Source organism: Coregonus clupeaformis, chromosome 34 (assembly GCF_020615455.1).
Source record: "Coregonus clupeaformis isolate EN_2021a chromosome 34, ASM2061545v1, whole genome shotgun sequence".
Lineage (NCBI taxonomy): Eukaryota > Metazoa > Chordata > Actinopteri > Salmoniformes > Salmonidae > Coregonus > Coregonus clupeaformis.
This window is the reverse complement of record NC_059225.1, coordinates 31,267,840-31,291,081: the sequence shown is the minus strand read 5'-3', so window position 1 is coordinate 31,291,081 and position 23,242 is coordinate 31,267,840. Positions and strand designations below refer to the sequence as shown.

At 45.7% G+C, this 23,242-nt stretch overlaps 1 protein-coding gene across 2 annotated transcripts in view; it reads left to right on the top strand.

Annotated features, from left to right (window-relative positions):
* The window catches only part of LOC121550008 (plexin domain-containing protein 2), a 172,478-nt gene that overhangs the window by 75,185 nt on the left and 74,051 nt on the right, over positions 1–23,242 (top strand). For both annotated transcript variants that reach the window (XM_041862061.2, XM_041862062.2), the window contains exons 3-4: positions 7,245–7,391; positions 10,278–10,347. In XM_041862061.2, coding sequence (XP_041717995.1) covers positions 7,245–7,391; positions 10,278–10,347 — 217 coding nt within the window. The remainder of the gene's footprint in view (positions 1–7,244; positions 7,392–10,277; positions 10,348–23,242) is intronic.

The following is a 23,242-nucleotide window of genomic DNA, read 5'->3' as shown; positions in this document are numbered from 1 at the left end:
AGCAATCGGCACACCTGGGCCTAATCATCACCCTTCTTAGGGTCTGGCCCAACATCCAGTTCCTGCCGGATCGTTAGCCATGAACAGTATGTTTTGCCGGCGTATCAGCCTCAGTACTAGAGTTAGTTTTTGTTGTTTTGTTGCACCCTGTTGACCTGCCTGGTACTTACCTCCGTTTTTGTTCTCCCCACAGTCACTCGCCCGGAACCTCTACCCAACCTCTGCCTGATGGTCGCGGCTGCCGAGCCATCATCGGATCAACCCCTGGACCCTCTACAACTCCTCCACGCCGCCGCTCTGTTCCCTGGATTATTTCCCTTCACCCCTTGGTTCAGTAAATAAACACTCACATTTTGACACCACTTACCTTGTCCTGGTCTGCTTCTGGGTTCTGGCTTAGTAAACCGTGACAGAACGATCCGGCCAGTAATGAACCCAGCGGACCTGGACTCTGTTCGCCATGCTATTACCCAGCAGGAGAAGATGTTGGGCCATCATAGCACGGTACTACAGGAGATCGCGTTGTCAGTTCGAACCTTTCTACCGGTCTGACGGAGGTCCAGAACCAACGCAAGTGGCCGGTGGAGGATCCACTACCGGTTTCATCCACCTCGCCTGCCGCTTCTGAAGCTGTGGCCATCCGTGAGCCCAAGGTTCCGACGCCGGATAAATATGAGGGGGAGCTGGGAAGATGCCGTTCCTTCCTTATGCAGTGTGGACTAGTGTTCGATCTACAGCCCTACTCTTATGCCACAGACAAGGCTAGGATAGCCTTTGTGATTGAGTTGCTGCGTGGTCGTGCGCTGGAGTGGGCTTCAGCCGTTTGGGAACGACAGGATCCCTGCATGGCTTCATACCAGGGGTTCACGGCCGAGATGAGGAAGCTCTTCGACCATTCCGTCCGAGGGAGGGACGCAGCTAGGCGCCTGTTTTCGCTTCGCCAAGGAACTCGCAGCGTGGCCGACTTCGTGATTGAGTTCAAGACGTTGGCTGTGGAGAGTGGGTGGAACGAGGAGTCTCTGCAAGCGGCCTTTTACCAGGGTCTGTCGGAGCAGCTCAAGGATGAGTTGATCTCCTATCCGGAGCCTAGTGACCTGGACAGCTTGGTAGCCTTGTCCATTCGGGTGGATAATCGAGTCCGAGAGCGAAGGAGGGAGAAGCAATGGGGTCCGTCCAATCGATCAGTTTCTCAGTTCCCAGTCGGGTCGGGTGGTGGACCAGAACACATCGATCATTCTCCACCACAGTGGATTAGTGGAGAGGTCCTCTCTCCCGATTCGGAACCCATGCAAGTGGGGCGGCACGGGTTAACCAAGAAGGAGCGTCAACATAGACGTAAGACCAACTGCTGCCTCTACTGTGGTAGCTCGGGACATTACATCTCCACTTGTTCCCGGCGGTCGTCAAACTGCCCGGCTCGCTAAAGTTGGGAGGACTTTTAGCGAGCCAGTTTCAACCTCTCAGTACCTCTGTCAGACCCCGCTTCCCGGCTACCCTTGTGAACAGGAATCAGAGCTTAGCGCTTAACGCTTTATCGATTCAGGTGCCGATGGAAGCTTTCTTGATGCCGAGTTGGTGGAACAGCTGGGGCTTTCCAAGGAGCAATTGCCGGAAGCCATTGAAGCGACCACTCTGAACGGCAGTAGTCTGGCACGTATCACGATGAGGACTGAACCGGTTAAGATGCGGTTGTCAGGGAATCATTCTGAGATGATTTCATTTTTCATTCTGCCGTCTTCCCATGTTCCTCTGGTCCTTGGATACCCCTGGCTGAAGGAACACAATCCCACGTTCGATTGGGTGACGGGCAAGGTAACGAGTTGGAGCCTGGATTGTCATGCTAACTGTCTCAAGACTGCCTGCCCCCATTCGGTTCCCAGTCAGGTGATTGAGGCTAAACCTCCAGATTTGTCCCTGGTTCCCGAGACATATCACGATTTGGGGGAGGTTTTCAGTAAGCAGAAGGCTCTGTCACTCCCTCCCCACCCGACCATATGATTGTGCCATCAACCTGGTCCCTGGAGCTGTCTACCCCAAGGGAAGGTTATACAGTATCTCCCGACCTGAACGTGAGGCGTTGGAGACCTACATCAAGGAGTCCCTAGCTGCTGGTCTCGTTCGTCCCTCGTCATCACCCCCTGGGGGCAGGATTCTTCTTTGTGGGTAAGAAGGATGGCTCTCTTCGACCATGTATTGACTATCGGGGGTTGAATGACATCACGGTCAAGAACAAGTATCCCCTGCCCTTGATGAGTTCTGCCTTCGACTCCTTACAGGGTGCTACGGTGTTCACCAAGTTAGACCTACGCAATGCGTATCACCTGGTCCGGATCAGAGAGGGGGACGAGTGGTTGACGGGGTTTCAATACACCGATGGGGCACTTCGAGTATCAGGTGATGCCGTTTGGACTGACCAATGCTCCAGCGGTATTCCAGAGTATGGTGAACGACGTCCTGAGAGATATGATCGGTCTCTTCGTGTTTGTTTACCTGGATGACATTCTGATCTTCTCGAAGGAACCTTCCGACCACGTCCAGCATGTCCGGCAGGTTCTGCAGCGATTGTTGGAGAATCGCCTGTTCGTGAAGGCCGAGAAGTGCGAGTTTCACGCCCACACAACATCCTTTCTCGGGTACATCATCTCCAGGGGAGAGATTAGGATGGACCAGGAGAAGGTTAGAGCGGTTCTGGAATGGGCCCAGCCCGGTACGAGATTGCAGCTCCAGAGATTTTTGGGGTTTGCGAATTTCTACCGCAGATTCATCCGGGATTACAGCCGTGTGGCCGCTCCATTAACTGCCTTGACTTCCAGCATCAGGACCTTCAAGTGGAATCCGGAGGCGGATCGAGCGTTTCTGGATTTGAAGAGGCGATTCACCAACGCACCGATTCTCTCTCAACCGGACACGGCCCGTCAGTTCGTTGTTGAAGTGGACGCGTCTGATGTGGGAGTTGGCGCCATCCTGTCGCAGCGATGCTCCACGGACAGTAAACTCCATCCCTGCGCCTACTACTCTCGTCGCCTTTCACCTGCGGAGAGGAATTACGATGTGGGTAACCGGGAGCTTCTCGCGGTGAAACTTGCCTTGGAGGAGTGGCGCCACTGGTTGGAGGGGGCGGAGCAACCGTTTATTGTCTGGACTGACCACAAGAATCTTGCTTACGTGCAATCGGCGAAACGTCTCAACTCCCGTCAGGCCAGGTGGGCGTTGTTTTTCGGACGATTCAAGTTTGTCCTGACGTTCCGACCTGGGTCTAAGAACGGCAAGGCGGACGCCTTGTCCCGGATGTTCTCCAAGACGGAGGAGAGTGGGTCCAAGACCGAGACTATTCTCCCCCGGAACTGCGTCGTGGGAGCAGTCATGTGGAAGATTGAGGAGGAGGTGCTGGCGGCCCTTCGGACTCAGCCCGGTCCCGGTAACGGTCCACCCGGTCGGTTGTTTGTGCCTGAGTCGGTTCGTCCTGCTGTTCTCAAGTGGTCCCACGCCAGTAAGATGGCTTGTCACCCTGGCGTGGCTCGGACTATGGCGTTTCTTCGCAGACGTTTTTGGTGGCCTGCCATGGCCGAGGATACTCGGGGTTTTGTTGCTGCCTGTCCAGTGTGTGCGCAGAATAAGAGTACCAATCGGTCCAGCTCTGGACTACTTCACCCCCTTCCTATTCCCCGGCGTCCATGGTCGCACCTGGCCCTGGACTTCGTCACGGGGTTGCCCGCTTCTGAGGGGAACACGGTCGTTCTGACTATCGTAGACAGATTCAGCAAGTTCGCCCACTTTGTGCCGATTGCCAAGCTTCCCTCTGCCTCGGAGACGTCCGAGATCCTGGTTAGGGAGGTTTTCAGGGTCCACGGTTTGCCCAGTGATATCGTTTCCGACCGTGGCCCTCAGTTTACCTCTGCTGTCTGGAAGTCCTTCTGTTCGGCCATTGGAGCTACAGTCAGTCTCACATCTGGTTTTCACCCCCAATCCAATGGTCAGGCGGAGAGAGCCAACCAGAAGATGGAATCCACGCTACGCTGTCTGGTCTCTTCCAACCCCACCTCCTGGGCCTCTCAGTTGCCTTGGGTTGAGTATGCCCACAATACTCTCCCTACATCTGCCACTGGGATGTCTCCCTTCCAGTGCCTGTATGGCTACCAACCTCCCCCTGTTCCCTTCTCAGGAAAAGGAGCTCTCAGTGCCTTCTGTTCAGGCCCACATTCGTTGGTGCCACCGGACCTGGCATCGGGCCAGAAAGGCACTCCTTAGAGGTTCGGACCGGTATCAGCTCCAGGCGAATCGTCGCCGGATCCCCGCTCCCACCTATACCATCGGAGATAGGGTTTGGTTGGCCACACGGGATCTTCCGTTACGGACTGAGTCTAGGAAGTTGTTACCGAAGTTCATTGGTCCGTTTGTGGTGGAGAAGGTGATCAATCCAGTGGCAGTTCGACTCAAACTACCGAGGACGCTCAGAGTCCATCCCACCTTTCATGTCTCCTGCCTCAAGCCTGTCCTCCTCAGTCCTCTGTTGCCTCCTCCGCCTCCTCCTCCTCCTCCTCGGATGATCGGAGGTGGTCCTGCCTACACGGTGCGGCGCATCATGGATTCCCGACGGCGGGGCCGGGTTTCCAGTATCTCGTGGACTGGGAGGGGTATGGTCCTGAGGAGAGGAGTTGGATTCCGCGGCGACAGGTCCTAGATCCGGATCTCATCAGGGACTTCTACCGCCTCCATCCTGGCGCTCCGGGAGTCCGCCCGGTGGCGTTTCGTCGGAGGGGGGTACTGTAACGATCCCGGCGGTCTGAGTCGGGTCCTGTCTGGTGGCGAGTGTTTCTGGTCGTAGCTCCTGTTTCCCGAGGATTCGGGAACGCTCCGGGAGCGCTCTTGTTTCCGCACCTGCTTCCCATCAGCAATCGGCACACCTGGGCCTAATCATCACCCTTCTTAGGGTCTGGCCCAACATCCAGTTCCTGCCGGATCGTTAGCCATGAACAGTATGTTTTGCCGGCGTATCAGCCTCAGTACTAGAGTTAGTTTTTGTTGTTTTGTTGCACCCTGTTGACCTGCCTGGTACTTACCTCCGTTTTTGTTCTCCCCACAGTCACTCGCCCGGAACCTCTACCCAACCTCTGCCTGATGGTCGGCGGCTGCCGAGCCATCATCGGATCAACCCCTGGACCCTCTACAACTCCTCCACGCCGCCGCTCTGTTCCCTGGATTATTTCCCTTCACCCTTGGTTCAGTAAATAAACACTCACATTTTGACACCACTTACCTTGTCCTGGTCTGCTTCTGGGTTCTGGCTTAGTAAACCGTGACACATGGGTTGTATTGAGGCCAACACATCTTTCAGATTACTGTTCTCCAAGGAAAATAATATGAAGTGTTTAGAGTTGAGAGTTATTGATGTTGGTTTAATTCATGTAGTGTTTGTCTCACAGGTCTTTGACTAGCCCACCTCAGTGAAACACACACACGCACACACCACAATGTTTATATTATCAGAGGAAGCACACAGCTCAGCGTGTCCTACTTATCAGTCTGATAAGTTGAAAAACCTCCTCTCACTCGCCAAGCAACAGAATTGAGCAACTTCCAAAGCTGCTGAATATTATCGTTCTTCAACCCACAATAACAAAGTACAAAGTAGAGATTCAGCACATTTTCTAAGATGTTATCATTTGGAGAGAGCAGTTACGGTGTCTTTGTAAACAACGTTTCACCTGTCTATAGTCTAAACCGTCTTGTTACGTCCCAAAGGGCACCCTATTCCATTTATATTACACTACTTTTGGCCAGGGCTGATAGGGAATATTTTGTATTAGGGGGTTACGAGAGGCCCAGAGAAGACGTCCCATTAAAAAACTTTCTACCAGCTGTTAGAGGTTCTGGCCCAAATGACACCATATCCCCTATATGGGTCCTGGCCAAAAGTAGTGCACTATATAAATAATAGTGTGCCATTTGAGGCGCAGGCAGAGATAGGGGTCCAGTGCAGGGCGTTCGGCTTACTCCATACCGGAAACAGTAAAAGGAGTCGTGCAGCGTCGACATCAACACATCGCTCGTAAAAGCTCTCATGAATGTGCCTTTTGCACTCCATTAGCCTATGGGCCAGGCTTTTACGAGTGCAGGAAGTCATGCTTTCTGGCTGTCCTAATTTGATTAGCAGCCATTACGACCACTGAGTGAAGAAGCCTACAGAACACACACACACACACACACACACACACACAGGCCTATACAATATAATTGTTCCAAGGTATCAAGGATACCAATACAGTTCTACAGTTTTAACTCAATTACTGTAAATGGTAGTCACACACAACTGTAACTGTTATCATTTCAGACTAGTCTTCCATGTTTTATGCAGATACTATTCAAAAGCCATGCAAGCCATGCAAGCCTACACAACCTTATTGTTCCATAGACAGTACCTGTCAACAAAAGTAATGTTCATTGAAAAGCTGAATTATCCAAATGAGATGTAGGAATAACTTCCTGTAAATGAATGCTGTATAATAATACTATTGCATGGTTGTTGAGTGGTAGTCTATATGAATGTTATATGTACTGCACAATAAAACCATTCAGAGGTTGTTGACTTGCATAGTTGCTATTCATTTAATGTATTCTGCACAATAACACTACATCCAGAGATTGTTGAGTGGAAGTCTATATTCAATTCAACTTTGTAAAGAATTTCTCTGGGTTTGGAAATTGCCTCGGACATAATGTGTGCAGAGGAGAGATTTGATTTAGTCTGATAGGGTCTGAGCTGCAAAGGGAGAGAGAGTGGAGGGGGGTAGAGAGAGAGAGAGAGAGGGAGAGAGCAAGAAAGAGAGAGCGGGAGAGAGAGAGAGAGAGAGAGAGAGAGAGAGAGAGAGAGAGAGAGAGAGAGAGAGAGAGAGGGGGAAAGAAAGAAAGATGTTCCTGTCTGGCTAGAGAATGTCGCGTCATAAAGCTGAGTTAATGCACACGGCGGAGAAGAGGCTCTATTTAAATAAGTCACCCTGAGCACAGGGTTACGTTCACTCTCATTCACTCCTATCACTCTCTACCTAACCATGTTTTAGCGCTCTGCCTTTCATAAATCCCACACTACGAGCAACAACTCTCGTGTTTTACTATCTTGCTATCGACAAATGGTCACTTATTTATTCGATGCTTTTGTTTTGTTCCAATATAACTTTTATAGTCCGTCTGTAAAGGGACACTAAATAAAGTGTAACAAATCAGTGCTTTTGTTTTCTGTCCAACAGGAGGACACAGATCACAACTACTACACATCAAAGACCTACGGCCCCACGGACCCCATGAGCAAGGACTTGTGGGTAAACGTTGACCAGATGGACAAGGAGAAGGTGAAGATCCATGGCATCCTGTCCAACACTCACAGGCAAGCTGCGGTAAGACAACCTTCCTCTCAGATTCTGATTAAAAGTGTAGACAACTGGAAGTTGTATAATATGATATAGACTGGCATCATTTGGACATGTTTTGGGGCATTGGTCAGACTCTGCAGTGGGAGATGCAAGCCTGCAACAGTAGGGTGAAGTTACCCCTAGACGCTGATCTTGGGTCAGTTTCGCATTCCCCTACTAAGGGTTAAGGGATTGGGGGGAGATCCTAGATCTGTACCTAGGGAAAACTTCACTCCGGCGCACACTACCTCTGCACGAACAGTGTGAGGTGCATTCTGCTGAGGTCTCCCAGCTGCTTTGGGCTTTGCATCACAGGGCCTTGTACAGTCAGGAGACAGAGAAAAGGGTGGCATGACAAGAGGAAGGAGGGAGGAGGGTGGATGAAGTGACTTAGAAAAACGTACCTGGGTTAAACAATGGAACAATGGCCCTACCACAACGAGTAAAGACACAAAATGAAGTTATACATTGTGTATTCTCCCCATCCACCTTCAATCACTAGATGATGGATTGAACCATACAAACTGGGGCACGGTTCCCCTTTTAACTGCTTTTCTTCTTCTTCCACAGTGAAAGAAGAGAGGAATTGGGAAGTTTTCTCATTTTGTGTCCCAAATGGCATCCTCTTCCCTACATAGTGCACTACTTTTGAACTATGGGCCCTGGTTAAAAGTAGTGCACTACATAGGGAATAGGGTGTCATTTGGGACATACAGTATGCTCAGACTTTGGCTGTGTCCAGAGAATCAATATCTTTATGCTGGATATAAATGCTCCCCTCTTTCCCTCCTTTCTGTTATTCGAAAGTGAATGGTCATTGAGGCAGGAGAGAAGAGGAGAGTGAGAGAAACAGGCTAAACTGAGCGCTACATCATATCAGACACGGGCCATTTGGCCTGAGGATAGTAGTGCCAGCCAGCCCAGCCGGCTGTACCCCATTCAGTCAAACAAGGACCTTCCCTGAGCAGGGGACACACAGAGGATGTATCCCAAATGGCACCCTATTCCCTATGTAGTGCACTACTTTTGTCCAGAGCCCATAGGTCAAACGTAGTGCACTATATAGGAAATAGGGTGCCATTTGGGGGACACACACAGAGGTCACCATGAGGGGACTAGGGGTGGCAGAAATGTGTCTCAGTGTGTCTCAGTGTTAGTAGTGTTAATTTCTGGCACTGTGCTGTGCCAGTCCCAGCGCGTTGGAATACCCACATAGCATAATCAGCCAATATGCTCGTAAAACCAGCAAGGTCAACTTCATCAAAATAAAGCGGAGAAGCTAGGCTGTAGAATGACTGTGTTTAGTCATGGTAATTGCTGTGGTGGGCCACAGCATTACTCCCCCTGGTTTGATCATGGATCATGTAGCTGTGTTTACCATGGAGTTATGCTCTCCACTCTCTATCATACACAGCATATGCTATAGAAACAACATGCATACAGTGCCTTGCAAAAGTTGGTGCGTGCATATGTATTCACCCCCTTTGCAATGAAGCCCCGAAATAAGATCTGGTGTAACCAATTACCTTCAAAAGTCACATAATTAGTTAAATAAAGTCCACCTGTGTGCAATTTAAGTGTCACATGATCTGTCACATGATCTCAACATATATACACCTGTTATGAAAGGCCCCAGAGTCTGCAACACCACTAAGCAAGGGGCACCACCAAGCAAGTGGCACCATGAAGACCAAGGAGCACTCCATACAGGTCAGGGACAAAGTTGTGGAGAAGTACAGATCAGGGTTGGGTTATAAAAAAAATATCAGAAACTTTGAACATGCCACGAAGCACCATTAAATCCATGGAAGGAATATGGCACCACAATAAACCTGCCAAGAGAGGGCCGCCCACCAAAACTCGCAAACCAGGCAAGGAGGGCATTAATCAGAGAGGCAACCAAGAAAACAAAGATAACCCTGAAGGAGCTGCAAAGCTCCACAGCTGAGATTGGAGTATCTGTCCATAGGATCACTTTAAGCCATACACTCCACAGAGCTGGGCTTTACAGAAGAGTGGCCAGAAAAAAGCCATTGCTTAAAGAAAAAAATAAGCAAACACGTTTGGTGTTCGCCAAACGGGCATGTTGTGTAAATCAAATGATACAAACTCCCAAAAAATCAATTTTAATTCCAGGTTGTAAGGCAACAAATTAGGAAAAATGCCAAGGGGGGTGAATACTTTCGCAAGCCACTGTACGTCCCAAATGACACCCTATTTCCTACAAAGTGCACTACTTTTGACCAGAGTGGGCCCTGATAAAAAGTGTTGTAAACATTCAGCTTGTCACTATAATCAATTCAGTTACTCTATCTGACACAGTAATAGTCCCAACAATGTGTTAGAGTGTAAAATCCAACTAACATATGAATTCAGAAATCAATAAATGTTATACCTTATTAGGAACATACTTTTGTCAGCTCATTCATTCTTTTTTTGCTTGTTGTTATCCCCCCAATAATTGGTAGTTGGTCAGGAACATTTTAGTACTAATCTTGTTTTGAACTGAAAATGTTTGTGCACATTTAATTTCACTCTGTGGGGAAACATGTTTCATCAAACTTGATGAAAGTCTATGAAACTCATAAATGCTTTCTTTTCATAACCACAATGGTGTATTTTATCCTGCTTAAAAACAATTCACAACTTGGCTTGTGTTCAAATTTATAGTCAACTACCCCAAGGACTGAAAAAGGTGGAACTTACTTAGGAATCCTCTTTCCTGATTGCCTGAGTGCCTCTTTGTTTACACATTCTTTCTCTATCTAAGACTGAAGTTTAATCCTAGTGAGTATTTTTCTGTTTTATCGTAGTTGTCTTTTTTGGAGCTCTCTTTCTGACCTGAGTCATCTGTGGGTTTTTTTCATGCAGAGAGTAAATCTGTCCTTCGACTTCCCCTTCTATGGACATTTCCTGCGTGATCTCACCGTGGCAACTGGTGGTAAGTGAACAACCTCTTCCTGAGCTACAGTGTTAATGTGATTGAGGGAGATGGATTTGATGCTAGCAGAGGTGAAAGTGTGTGTGTGTGTGTGTGTGTGTGTGTGTGTGTGTGTGTGTGTGTGTGTGTGTGTGTGTGTGTGTGTGTGTGTGTGTGTGTGTGTGTGTGTGCTTGGCTTTTATTTGTTAGCAGTCTGGCTTATCATTGGAATTATACATCGCATATTATTATTATTAACCTTTATTTCAACAGGGAAGTCATATTGAGACAAAAGTCTCTTTTGTAAATGAGCCCTGCACAATACAAAAACGAACACATCAATCGGCAAGTATAAATACACATAAATATATACAGTATACACATTAAATACACATTAAGATACAAAACACAGTCAAATAAAACAAACATTCTTCATTATAAAAATCCTCAGTCAGCTGTCTGAATTGCCCTAGGGACACCAAAGCATCCAATCAAAACGTATTTTGGAGATTATTCCAAACATAGGGTGCAAGGAAGTTAAAGGCTGATTTACCTCCTAACTCTGTACACACCAAAGTAGTCTCCAGAGTTAACCAACCCTGTGAACAGCCATTCACTTATTGTTCCAGGGCTGAGAAGAGTATGTAATGAGGTTAGAGAAATCATTCTCTGGTGGACAGAAGCATTTATTCTGGCGAGACTGTGGAGAATGGTGTGGATGCGTGCTTGTGTCTTCGATTCTGTATTTGTATTAACTGTTTGTGTCACTGCTGTTTGTGTTTTTGTCTGAGATGCTGTGTGTATGTGATTGAGATCAGAGTGCAAAGAAGTACAAAGGGTCAAACAGAAGGTTATTTATCTTGCCTCGTCTCAGTCTGTCGACTGGGAAGTTACTGCCAGCCCAGTCAAATGAACTGAGGGAGGTTTGAAAACCCTCGTCTGACACAGACCGCACTACAAAACCATTAACCATTAACCCTCAGCACAAGTCCTCCAGGCAGTTGGTACAAAACCACCTACAACACTCAGCATCTGTGGCCAGCCTGTTAGACTTGGGGGAAACCACCACCACTCTCAGTCCCCAAACACTCAGCAATACCAACCACTCCTGGGTAGCATCCCAAATGGCACCATATTCCCTACATAGTGCACTACTTTTGACCAGGACCCACAGGGGCGCGTTGGAAGAAAAAACCAGACCAGGGTTTGGACTTGGAAAATGACCTGCACTGCCAAGTGCTGTAGTAATAACCTATTGATATACAGTACCAGTCAAAAGTTTGGACACACCTACTCATTCAATGGTTTTTCTTTATTTTTACTATTTTCTACATTGTAGAATAATAGTGAAGACATCAAAACTATGAAATAACACATATCGAATCATGTAGTAACCAAAAAAGTATTAAACATATAATAAAATATATTTTAGATTTTAGATTCTTCAAATAGCCACCATTTGCCTTGATGACAGCTTTGCACACTCTTGGCATTCTCTCAACCAGCTTCATGAGGTACTCACCTGGAATGCATTTCAATTAACAGGTGTGCCTTGTTAAAAGTTAATTTGTGGAATTTCTTTCCTTAATGCATTTGAGCCAATCAGTTGTGTTGTGACAAGGTAGGGGTGGTATACATAAGATAGCCCTATTTGGTAAAAGACTGAGTCCATATTATGGCAAGAACAGCTCAAATAAGCAAAGAGAAATGACAGTCCATCATTACTTTAAGACATGAAGGTCAGTCAATATGGAACATTTCAAGAACTTTGAACGTTTCTTCAAGTGCAGTTGCAAAAACCATCAAGCACTATGATGAAACTGGCTCTCATGAGGACCGCCATAGGAATGGAAGACCCAGAGTTCCATATGTGTTATTTCATAGTTTTGATGTCTTCACTATTATTCTACAATGTAGAAAATAGTAAAAATAAAGAAAAACCCTTGAATGAGTAGGTGTGTCCAAACTTTTGACTGGTACTGTACATGTGAATTAGGAGTGATATGAACACGTGTGTGTGTGTGTGTGTGTGTGTGTGTGTGTGTGTGTGTAACAGAGCGAGTCAGACACATTAGAAAAGTGTGTGTTAGTAAATGTTCCAACAGCACTAGGGAGGAGGGAGGAGGAGGAGTATTTTCCACCGAGAATGAGGGTGAAACCACAACATCTTTAGTGGCTATTATCACATCAAAGAGTCATGCTTAAACCATACCCATCTATTCCAGCAGTGTCTGCTCACATTAAACAGTTTTAATAATGGTAGAAATATAAATCAGCATCATCATCATTATGATTATTATCATCACCATCATCATCATCATCCGAATATATAATTTTCCTGATTTATTAATGACCTTTATAGGACAAATTACTTTTATTGGGCAAAGTTAATGTTCTTCCCTAGCTACAGTATATTCCACTACCTCAGAGCTAGCCTGTCAAATAAAATAAAAATGAAGCTTTATTTAACTGTAAAACATGGAACTGCCAGAACAGTGTTGTAGTGATGAGAGGGAGGCATCCGAAATGGAACCTTATTCCCTATATAATGAACTACTTTTGACCAGAGTCCATACTGTAGGTCTCTGGTCAAAAGTAGTGCACTATAAAGGGAAAGGGGTGCCATATGGGAAACAGACAGAGGCTGTTAGCAGCTAGCAGCTAGCCCAGAAGAGATAAAGAGTCCCTGCATTCCTTCAGACAGAGACGGCGTGATGGAGGAGAGGAGGAATGGCTATCATCCCACTGCAGGACCCAGAGCTCTGCCTCTGTAAATACCAGCTCAAACACCTTTGTTTCAGCGTCTACCCCTCCCTTCATCCCCCTCTCCATCCACTACTGTTCCCCTCTCCTCATCCATCTCCCAACCTATCAATCCATTTAGCTAGCCTTTTCCCCCTTCCGGCCCTACCCTTCTTCAACCGTATACATCTCTCCATTGTAATCGTGTTATCCTCCTGTGAATGTTAACCTTTCTGTCAGTGTGGCATGGTGTAGGTCTATGGGTGGAGACATACAGTGCCTTGCAAAAGTATTAATCCCCCTTGGCGTTTTTCCTATTTTGTTGAATTACAACTTGTAATTTAAATAGATTTTTATTTGGATTTCATGTAATTTACATACGCAAAAGTGAAGTGAAGTGAAATGAAAAAAAGAACTCGTTTCAAAAAATTCAAAAAAATAAATAACGGAAAAGTGGTGTGTGCATATGTATTCACCCCCTTTGCTATGAAACCCCTAAATAAGATCTGGTGCAACCAATTACCTTCAGAAGTAACATAATTTGTTAAGTAAAGTCCACCTGTGTGCAATCTAAGTGTCACATGATCTGTCACATGATCTCAGTATATATACAGTGGGGGAAAAAAGTATTTAGTCAGCCACCAATTGTGCAAGTTCTCCCACTTAAAAAGAAGAGAAAGGCCTGTAATTTTCATCATAGGTACACGTCAACTATGACAGCCAAAATGAGCTTTTTTTTCTCCAGAAAATCACATTGTAGGATTTTTTATGAATTTATTTGCAAATTATGGTGGAAAATAAGTATTTGGTCACCTACAAACAAGCAATATTTCTGGCTCTCACAGACCTGTAACTTCTTCTTTAAGAGGCTCCTCTGTCCTCCACTCGTTACCTGTATTAATGGCACCTGTTTGAACTTGTTATCAGTATAAAAGACACCTGTCCACAACCTCAAACAGTCACACTCCAAACTCCACTATGGCCAAGACAGAAAATCACATTGTAGGATTTTTTGTGAATTTATTTGCAAATTATGGTGGAAAATAAGTATTTGGTCAATAACAAAAGTTTCTCAATACTTTGTTATATGCTTTGTTGGCAATGACACAGGTCAAACGTTTTCTGTAAGTCTTCACAAGGTTTTCACACACTGTTGCTGGTATTTTGACCCATTCCTCCATGCAGATCACCTCTAGAGCAGTGATGTTTTGGGGCTGTCGCTGGGCAACACGGACTTTCAACTCCCTCCAAAGATTTTCTATGGGGTTGAGATCTGGAGACTGGCTAGGCCACTCCAGGACCTTGAAATGCTTCTTACGAAGCCACTCCTTCGTTGCCCGGGCGGTGTGTTTGGGATCATTGTCATGCTGAAAGACCCAGCCACGTTTCATCTTCAATGCCCTTGCTGATGGAAGGAGGTTTTCACTCAAAATCTCACGATACATGGCCCCATTCATTCTTTCCTTTCAACGGATCAGTCGTCCTGGTCCCTTTGCAGAAAAACAGCTCCAAAGCATGATGTTTCCACCCCCATGCTTCACAGTAGTTATGGTGTTCTTTGGATGCAACTCAGCATTTATTGTCCTCCAAACACGACGAGTTGTGTTTTTACCAAAAAGTTATATTTTGGTTTCATCTGACCATATGACATTCTCCCAATCCTCTTCTGGATCATCCAAATGCACTCTAGCAAACTTCAGACGGGCCTGGACATGTACTGGCTTAAGCAGGGGGACACGTCTGGCACTGCAGGATTTGAGTCCCTGGCGGCGTAGTGTGTTACTGATGGTAGGCTTTGTTACTTTGGTCCCAGCTCTCTGCAGGTCATTCACTAGGTCCCCCCGTGTGGTTCTGGGATTTTTGCTCACCGTTCTTGTGATCATTTTGACCCCACAGGGTGAGATCTTACGTGGAGCCCCAGATCGAGGGAGATTATCAGTGGTCTTGTATGTCTTCCATTTCCTAATAATTGCTCCCACAGTTGATTTCTTCAAACCAAGCTGCTTACCTATTGCAGATTCAGTCTTCCCAGCCTGGTACAGGTCTACAATTTTGTTTCTGGTGTCCTTTGACAGCTCTTTGGTCTTGGCCATAGTGGAGTTTGGAGTGTGACTGTTTGAGGTTGTGGACAGGTGTCTTTTATACTGATAACAAGTTCAAACAGGTGCCATTAATACAGGTAACGAGTGGAGGACAGAGGAGCCTCTTAAAGAAGAAGTTACAGGTCTGTGAGAGCCAGAAAAATTGCTTGTTTGTAGGTGACCAAATACCCACTGTACACCTCTTCTGAAAGGCCCCAGAGTCTGCAACACCACTAAGCAAGGGGCACCACCAAGCAAGCGGCACCATGAAGACCAAGGAGCTCTCCAAACATGTCAGGGACAAAGTTGTGGAGAAGTACAGATCAGGGTTGTGTTATAAAAAAATATCAGAAACTTTTAACATCCCACGGAGCACCATTAAATCCATTATAAAAAAATTGAAAGAACATGGCACCACAACAAACCTGCCAAGAGAGGGCCGCCCACCAAAACTCATGGACCAGGCAAAGAGGGCATTAATCAGAGAGGCAACAAACAGACCAAAGATAACCCTGAAAGAGCTGCAAAGCTCCACAGCAGAGATTGGAGTATCTGTCCATAGGACCACTTTAAGCCGTACACTCCACAGAGCTGGGCTTTACGGAAGAGTGGCCAGAAAAAAGCCATTGCTTAAAGACAAAAATAAGCAAACACGTTTGGTGTTCGCCAAAAGGCATGTGGGAGACTCCCCAAACATATGGAAGAAGGTAATCTGGTCAGATGAGACTGAAATTGAGCTATTTGGCCATCAAGGAAAACGCTATGTCTGGCACAAACCCAACACCTCTCATCACCCCGAGAACACCATCCCCACAGTGAAGCATGGTGGTGGCAGCATCATGCTGTGGGGATGTTTTTCATCGGCAGGGACTGGGAAACTGGTCAGAATTGAAGGAATGATGGATGGCGCTTAATACAGGGAAATTCTTGAAGGAAACCTGTTTCAGTCTTCCAGAGATTTGAGACTGGGATGGAGGTTCACCTTCCAGCAGGACAATGACCCTAAGCATACTGCAGAAGCAACACTCGAGTGGTTTAAGGGGAAACATTTAAATGTCTTTTAATGGCCTAGTCAAAGCCCAGACCTCAATCCAATTGAGAATCTGTGGTATTCCTTAAAGATTGCTGTACACCAGCGGAACCCATTCAACTTGAAGGAGCTTGAGCAGTTTTTCCTTGAAGAATGGCCAAAAATCCCAGTGGCTATATGTGCCAAGCTTGTAGAGACATACCCCAAGATACTTGAAGCTGTAATTGCTGCAAAAGTATTGAATTGGGGGGTGAATAGTTATGCACGCTCATGTTTTCTGTTGTGTAAAATAAATGATACAAAAACCCCAAAAATTCGTTTTAATTCCAGGTTGTAAGGCAACAAAATAGGAAAAATGCCAAGGGGGGTGAATACTTTCGCAAGCCACTGTATGGTCCTGCCTGCAGCCAGATAGTGGAGAGGAGTGGGTCAGTACAGGGGGTTTCAGAGTAGAGCTGTGTCCAAGTCATCCAATAGACAAACACACTGAGGATAGAGACCTGACACATTGAAACAAATCACATGACAATACAAACCAAAGTGACAGAAGAAGTGGTGTCGTGACATGATGTGTTGCTTCAACACTTAGATATGAGTCACCTAATAACAGAAGTAACAAAAGAGGTGGTGTTGTGACATAAAGTGTTGCTAGTGCTGTCAGGGCCAAGCATTTAGCAGTGTCCGGCGGTTGGAGGTTGTAGCGGTAAAGACAGGCACTGTCTGTCAGAAAATGTGTTCCAAATGGCCCTTTCCTATATAATGCACTACCTTTGACCAGAGCTCTATGGGCCCTGGTCAAAGGTAGCACACTATCTAGGGCATTGGTGCCCAGAACTTCTTTCTAGTAGGCCGCATAAAGGTTTTCAAAATGTATGCACTAAAAATTAATCTTTTGGCAATTCACAGCTTTACCATCGAGTCTGCTTAAAAATAATGAGGTCTACAGTTCTGAACCACCGTATGCTTTGCTTACAGGTTAGCTTCTTTGTCGAATATTACTGCACAGCCAAAATAAATAAAAAACTGCTTAATTGACATAAAATTGGACCAACCCGCGGCACTATAGTTGCTACATTTGTTTTCCAAACTGTCGCTACCATAGCAACCGTCTGCAGTTAGTACGTTTATATTTCCACTCTTGCGAGACCTCTAACAGACCTGTAACAGAATATTCTTTGTTGTTCCAGTGGTAGTTGTTTTTTTACAGTTTTTTTCTATGAAGTAGCGGTTGAGTGCTGGACCAAGCAGCAAGAAACCAAAAATCTACCACTTTCAGAGTGAGTGTGAGGAAGATAATTTTTTCACCACAACCAATTATTATTTTTTATTTTTATTTTTTCACCTTTATTTAACCAGGTAAACCAGTTGAGAACAAGTTCTCATTTACAACTGCGACCTGGCCAAGATAAAGCAAAGCAGTGCAATAAAAACAACAACACAGACTTACATATGGGGTAAAACAAAACAAAGTCAAAAATACAACAGAAATACATATATATACAGTGTGTGCAAATGTAGCAAGTTATGGAGGTAAGGCAATAAATAGGCTATAGTGCAAAATAATTACAATTAGTATTAACACTGGAATGATAGATGTGCAAGAGATGATGTGCAAATAGAGATACTGGTGTACAAATGAGCAAAATAAATAACAATATAGGGATGAGGTAGTTGGGCGGGCTAATTTCAGATGGGCTGTGTACAGGTGCAGTGATCGGTAAGGTGCTCTGACAACTGATGCTTAAAGTTAGTTGTGTGTCTAAATTCAAAATGTGTGTCTGATCTACCATTCAAACGTAGCTCTTGCTAAGAAGGGAAATGTCAAGAGGCATTTCAAAACTGTTCACAAGAAATATGAAAGGGACTTTCCAGCTAAAAGTGAACTACGTAAGAGAAAAGTAAAAGAGTTGAAGTCTCAACTAGCTGCCCAACAATCGATCTTTACAAAGCCCAGCTCAAAATCAAAGGCAGCCACGATTGCATCATTCCGGATGAGTCGCATTCTAGCAAATCTCAAGAAACCGATCCAGGATGGAGAAATGGTAAAAGAGGCCTTTTTAGAGGCAGCAGAATCATTGTTTGATGATTTCAAATATACATCAGAAATAATTTCCGCTATTAAGCAGTCTGGTGCTTGTCTTTCTGATAGGTTGTGTTGAAGTGGCTTCCGCATTGTCTCCGTGCTGCTGTGCTGTTTGCTGCTACTTGGCTACCTGCCAAACTATTCACGTTTTACTTTTAATAAACGTTTAATCAATCTCTGTGTTCAACAAATTTACCAACTTTTTAGTTTTGTCCTCACTCATCTTTTTTCGTTAAACTTTTTCACCCCGGACGTTTTATCCCGAGACAGAAGAGTCATTTTCCTGTGCGTTTTTGCTGCCAACTTTACTTTATTTTCCTTTTTTCCATCGCAACTTTTTTCCCTCATTCAACTTTTTTCACTCCGGACGCTTTATCTGGACATGGTTCGTCAACATCTTCAACAGCCGAAGCTAAGTAGTAACATTAACATGATGTCTTCTAATTGCAGTCGCTGTACTCATAATATACAGGAGAACGATCGCCTTACGGCGAGAATAGCTGTGCTACAAGCCCAGCTTCAGACGCAATCGTTAGGCAAGGGTAATTTCAGTGTAGGAAAGGAAGAAACAGCGTCTGTGCCACCAGTAAGTACAGATAGTAACGTTAGTATAAATCCCCCCGCACAGTCCCCGGAGCCGGACAACTTTCTCATGGCTTCTGGAGGGAAATACTGTTGGAATGATCAACCGGTGTCGCTCATTCAGCCGACAGAAACTTTCAACCGGTTTTCCCCATTATGTAGCGAGTCGGAGTCTGAGTCTGAGTCTTCTCTTGTCTCTACTCCTCCCGTTACGGGGTCTGAGACGCCGAAGGCTCCCACCATTAGCTCTGACAAATTGAAAACCCTAGTCATTGGCGACTCCATTACCCGCAGTATTAGACTTAAAACGAATCACCCAGCGATCATACACTGTTTACCAGGGGGCAGGGCTACCGACGTTAAGGCTAATCTAAAGATGGTGCTGGCTAAAGCTAAAACTGGCGAGTGTAGAGAGTATAGAGATATTGTTATCCACGCCGGCACCAACGATGTTAGGATGAAACAGTCAGAGGTCACCAAGTGCAACATAGCTTCAGCGTGTAAATCAGCTAGAAAGATGTGTCGGCATCGAGTAATTGTCTCTGGCCCCCTCCCAGTTAGGGGGAGTGACGAGCTCTACAGCAGAGTCTCAGCACTCAATCGCTGGTTGAAAACTGTTTTCTGCCCCTCCCAAAAGATAGAATTTGTAGATAATTGGCCCTCTTTCTGGGACTCACCCACAAACAGGACCAAGCCTGACCTGCTGATGAGGGACGGACTCCATCCTAGCTGGAGGGGTGCTCTCATCTTATCTACCAACATAGATAGGGCTCTAACTCCTCTAGCCCCACAGTGAAATAGGGTGCAGGCCAGGCAGCAGGCTGTTAGCCAACCTGCCAGCTTAGTGGAGTCTGCCAATAGCACAGTCAGTGTAGTCAGCTCAGCCATACCCATTGAGACTGTGTCTGTGCCTCGACCTAGGTTGGGCAAAACTAAACATGGCGGTGTTCACCTTAGCAATCTTATTAGGATAAAGACCTCCTCCATTCCTGCCATTATTGAAAGAGATCGTGATACCTCACATCTCAAAATAGGGTTACTTAATGTTAGATCCCTCACTTCAAAGGCAGTCATAGTCAATGAACTAATCACTGATCATAATCTTGATGTGATTGGCCTGACTGAAACATGGCTTAAGCCTGATGAATTTGCTGTGTTAAATGAGGCCTCACCTCCTGGTTACACTAGTGACCATATTCCCGTGCATCCCGCAAAGGCGGAGGTGTTGCTAACATTTACGATAGCAAATTTCAATTTACAAAAAAAAAATGGCGTTTTCGTCTTTTGAGCTTCTAGTCATGAAATCTATGCAGCCTACTCAATCACTTTTTATAGCTACTGTTTACAGGCCTCCTGGGCCATATACAGCGTTCCTCTCTGAGTTTCCTGAATTCCTATCAGACCTTGTAGTCATAGCAGATCATATTCTAATTTTTGGTGATTTTAATATTCACATGGAGAAGTCCACAGACCCACTCCAAAAGTCTTTCGGAGCCATCATCGACTCAGTGGGTTTTGTCCAACATGTCTCTGGACCTACTCACTGCCACAGTCATACTCTGGACCTAGTTTTGTCCCATGGAATAAATGTTGTAGATCTTAATGTTTTTCCACAAAATCCTGGACTATCGGACCACCATTTTATTACGTTTGCAATCGCAACAAATAATCTGCTCAGACCCCAACCAAGGAGCATCAAAAGTCGTGCTATAAATTCTCAGACAACACAAAAATTCCTTGATGCCCTTCCAGACTCCTTCTGCCTACCCAAGGACGTCAGAGGACAAAAATCAGTTAACCACTTAACTGAGGAACTCAATTTAACCTTGCGCAATACCCTAGATGCAGTTGCACCCCTAAAACGAAAAACATTTGTCATAAGAAACTAGCTCCCTGGTATACAGAAAATACCCGAGCTTTGAAGCAAGCTTCCAGGAAATTGGAACGGAAATGGCGCCACACCAAACTGGAAGTCTTCCGACTAGCTTGGAAAGACAGTACCGTGCAGTACCGAAGAGCCCTCACTGCTGCTCGATCATCCTACTTTTCCAACTTAATCGAGGAAAATAAGAACAATCCAAAATTTATTTTTGATACTGTTGCAAAGCTAACTAAAAAGCAGCATTCCCCAAGAGAGGATGGCTTTCACTTCAGCAGTAATAAATTCATGAACTTCTTTGAGGAAAAGATCATGACCATTAGAAAGCAAATTACGGACTCCTCTTTGAATCTGCGTATTCCTCCAGGGCTTAGCTGTCCTGGATCTGCACAGACTGCGAGGGCCTGGGATCGGGAGAGACACTTAAGTGTTTTAGTACTATATCTCTTGACACAATGATGAAAATAATCATGGCCTCTAAACCTTCAAGCTGCATACTGGATCCTATTCCTACTAAACTGCTGAAGGAGCTGCTTCCTGTGCTTGGCCCTCCTATGTTGAACATAATAAACAGCTCTCTATCCACCGGATGTGTACCAAACTCACTAAAAGTGGCAGTGATAAAGCCTCTCTTGAAAAAGCCAAACCTTGACCCGGAAAATATAAAAAACTATTGGCCTATATCGAATCTTCCATTCCTCTCAAAAATTTTAGAAAAAGCTGTTGCGCAGCAACTCACTGCCTTTCTGAAGACAAACAATGTATACGAAATGCTTCAGTCTGGTTTTAGACCCCATCATAGCACTGAGACTGCACTTGTGAAGGTGGTAAATGACCTTTTAATGGCGTCAGACCGAGGCTCTGCATCTGTCCTCGTGCTACTAGACCTTAGTGCTGCCTTTGACACTATCGATCACCACATTCTTTTGGAGAGACTGGAAACCCAAATTGGTCTACACGGACAAGTTCTGGCCTGGTTTAGATCTTACCTGTCGGAAAGATATCAGTTTGTCTCTGTGAATGGTCTGTCCTCCGACAAATCAACTGTACATTTCGGTGTTCCTCAAGGTTCCGTTTTAGGACCACTATTGTTTTCACTATATATTTTACCTCTTGGGGATGTTATTCGAAAACATAATGTTAACTTTCACTGCTATGCGGATGACACACAGCTGTACATTTCAATGAAACATGGTGAAGCCCCAAAATTGCCCTCGCTAGAAGCCTGTGTTTCAGACATAAGGAAGTGGATGGCTGAAAACGTTCTACTTTTAAACTCGGACAAAACAGAGATGCTTGTTCTAGGTCCCAAGAAACAAAGAGATCTTCTGTTAAATCTGACAATTCATCTTGATGGTTGTAAAGTCGTCTCAAATAAAACTGTGAAGGACCTCGGCGTTACTCTTGACCCTGATCTCTCTTTTGACGAACATATCAAGACTGTTTCAAGGACAGCTTTTTTCCATCTACGTAACATTGCAAAAATCAGAACTTTTCTGTCCAAAAATGATGCAGAAAAATTAATCCATGCATTTGTTACTTCTAGGTTAGACTACTGCAATGCTCTACTTTCCGGCTACCCGGATAAAGCACTAAATAAACTTCAGTTAGTGCTAAATACGGCTGCTAGAATCCTGACTAGAACCAAGAAATTTGATCATATTACTCCAGTGCTAGCTTCCCTACACTGGCTTCCTGTTAAGGCAAGGGCTGATTTCAAGGTTTTACTGTTAACCTATAAAGCGTTACATGGGCTTGCTCCTACCTATCTTTCCGAGTTGGTCCTGCCGTACATACCAATACGTACGCTACGGTCACAAGACGCAGGCCTCCTAATTGTCCCTAGAATTTCTAAGCAAACAGCGGGAGGCAGGGCTTTCTCCTATAGATCTCCATTTTTATGGAACAGTTTGCCTACCCATGTGAGAGACGCAGACTCGGTCTCAACCTTTAAGTCTTTACTGAAGACTTATCTCTTCAGTAGGTCATATGATTGAGTGTAGTCTGGCCCAGGAGTGTGAAGGTGAACGGAAAGGCTCTGGAGCAACGAACAGCCCTTGCTGTCTCTGCCAGGCCGGTTCCCCTCTCTCCACTGGGGTTCTCTGCCTCTAACCCTGTTACAGGGGCTGAGTCACTGGCTTGCTGGTGCTCTTTCATGCCGTCCCTAGGAGGGGTGCGTCACTTGAGTGGGTTGAGTTACTGACGTGATCTTCCTGTCTGGGTTGGCGCCCCCCTTGGTTTGTGCTGTGGTGGAGACCTCTGTGGGCTATACTCGGGCCTTGTCTCAGGATTGTAAGTTGGTGGTTGAGGATATCCCTCTGGTGGTGCGGGGGCTGTGCTTTGGCAGAGTGGGTGGGGTTATATCCTTCCTGTTTGGCCCTGTCCGGGGTTTCCTTCGGATGGGGCCACAGTGTCTCCGGACCGCTCCTGTCTCAGCCTCCAGTATTTATGCTGCAGTAGTTTATGTGTCGGGGGGCTGGGGTTAGTTGGTTATACCTGGAGTACTTCTCCTGTCTTAT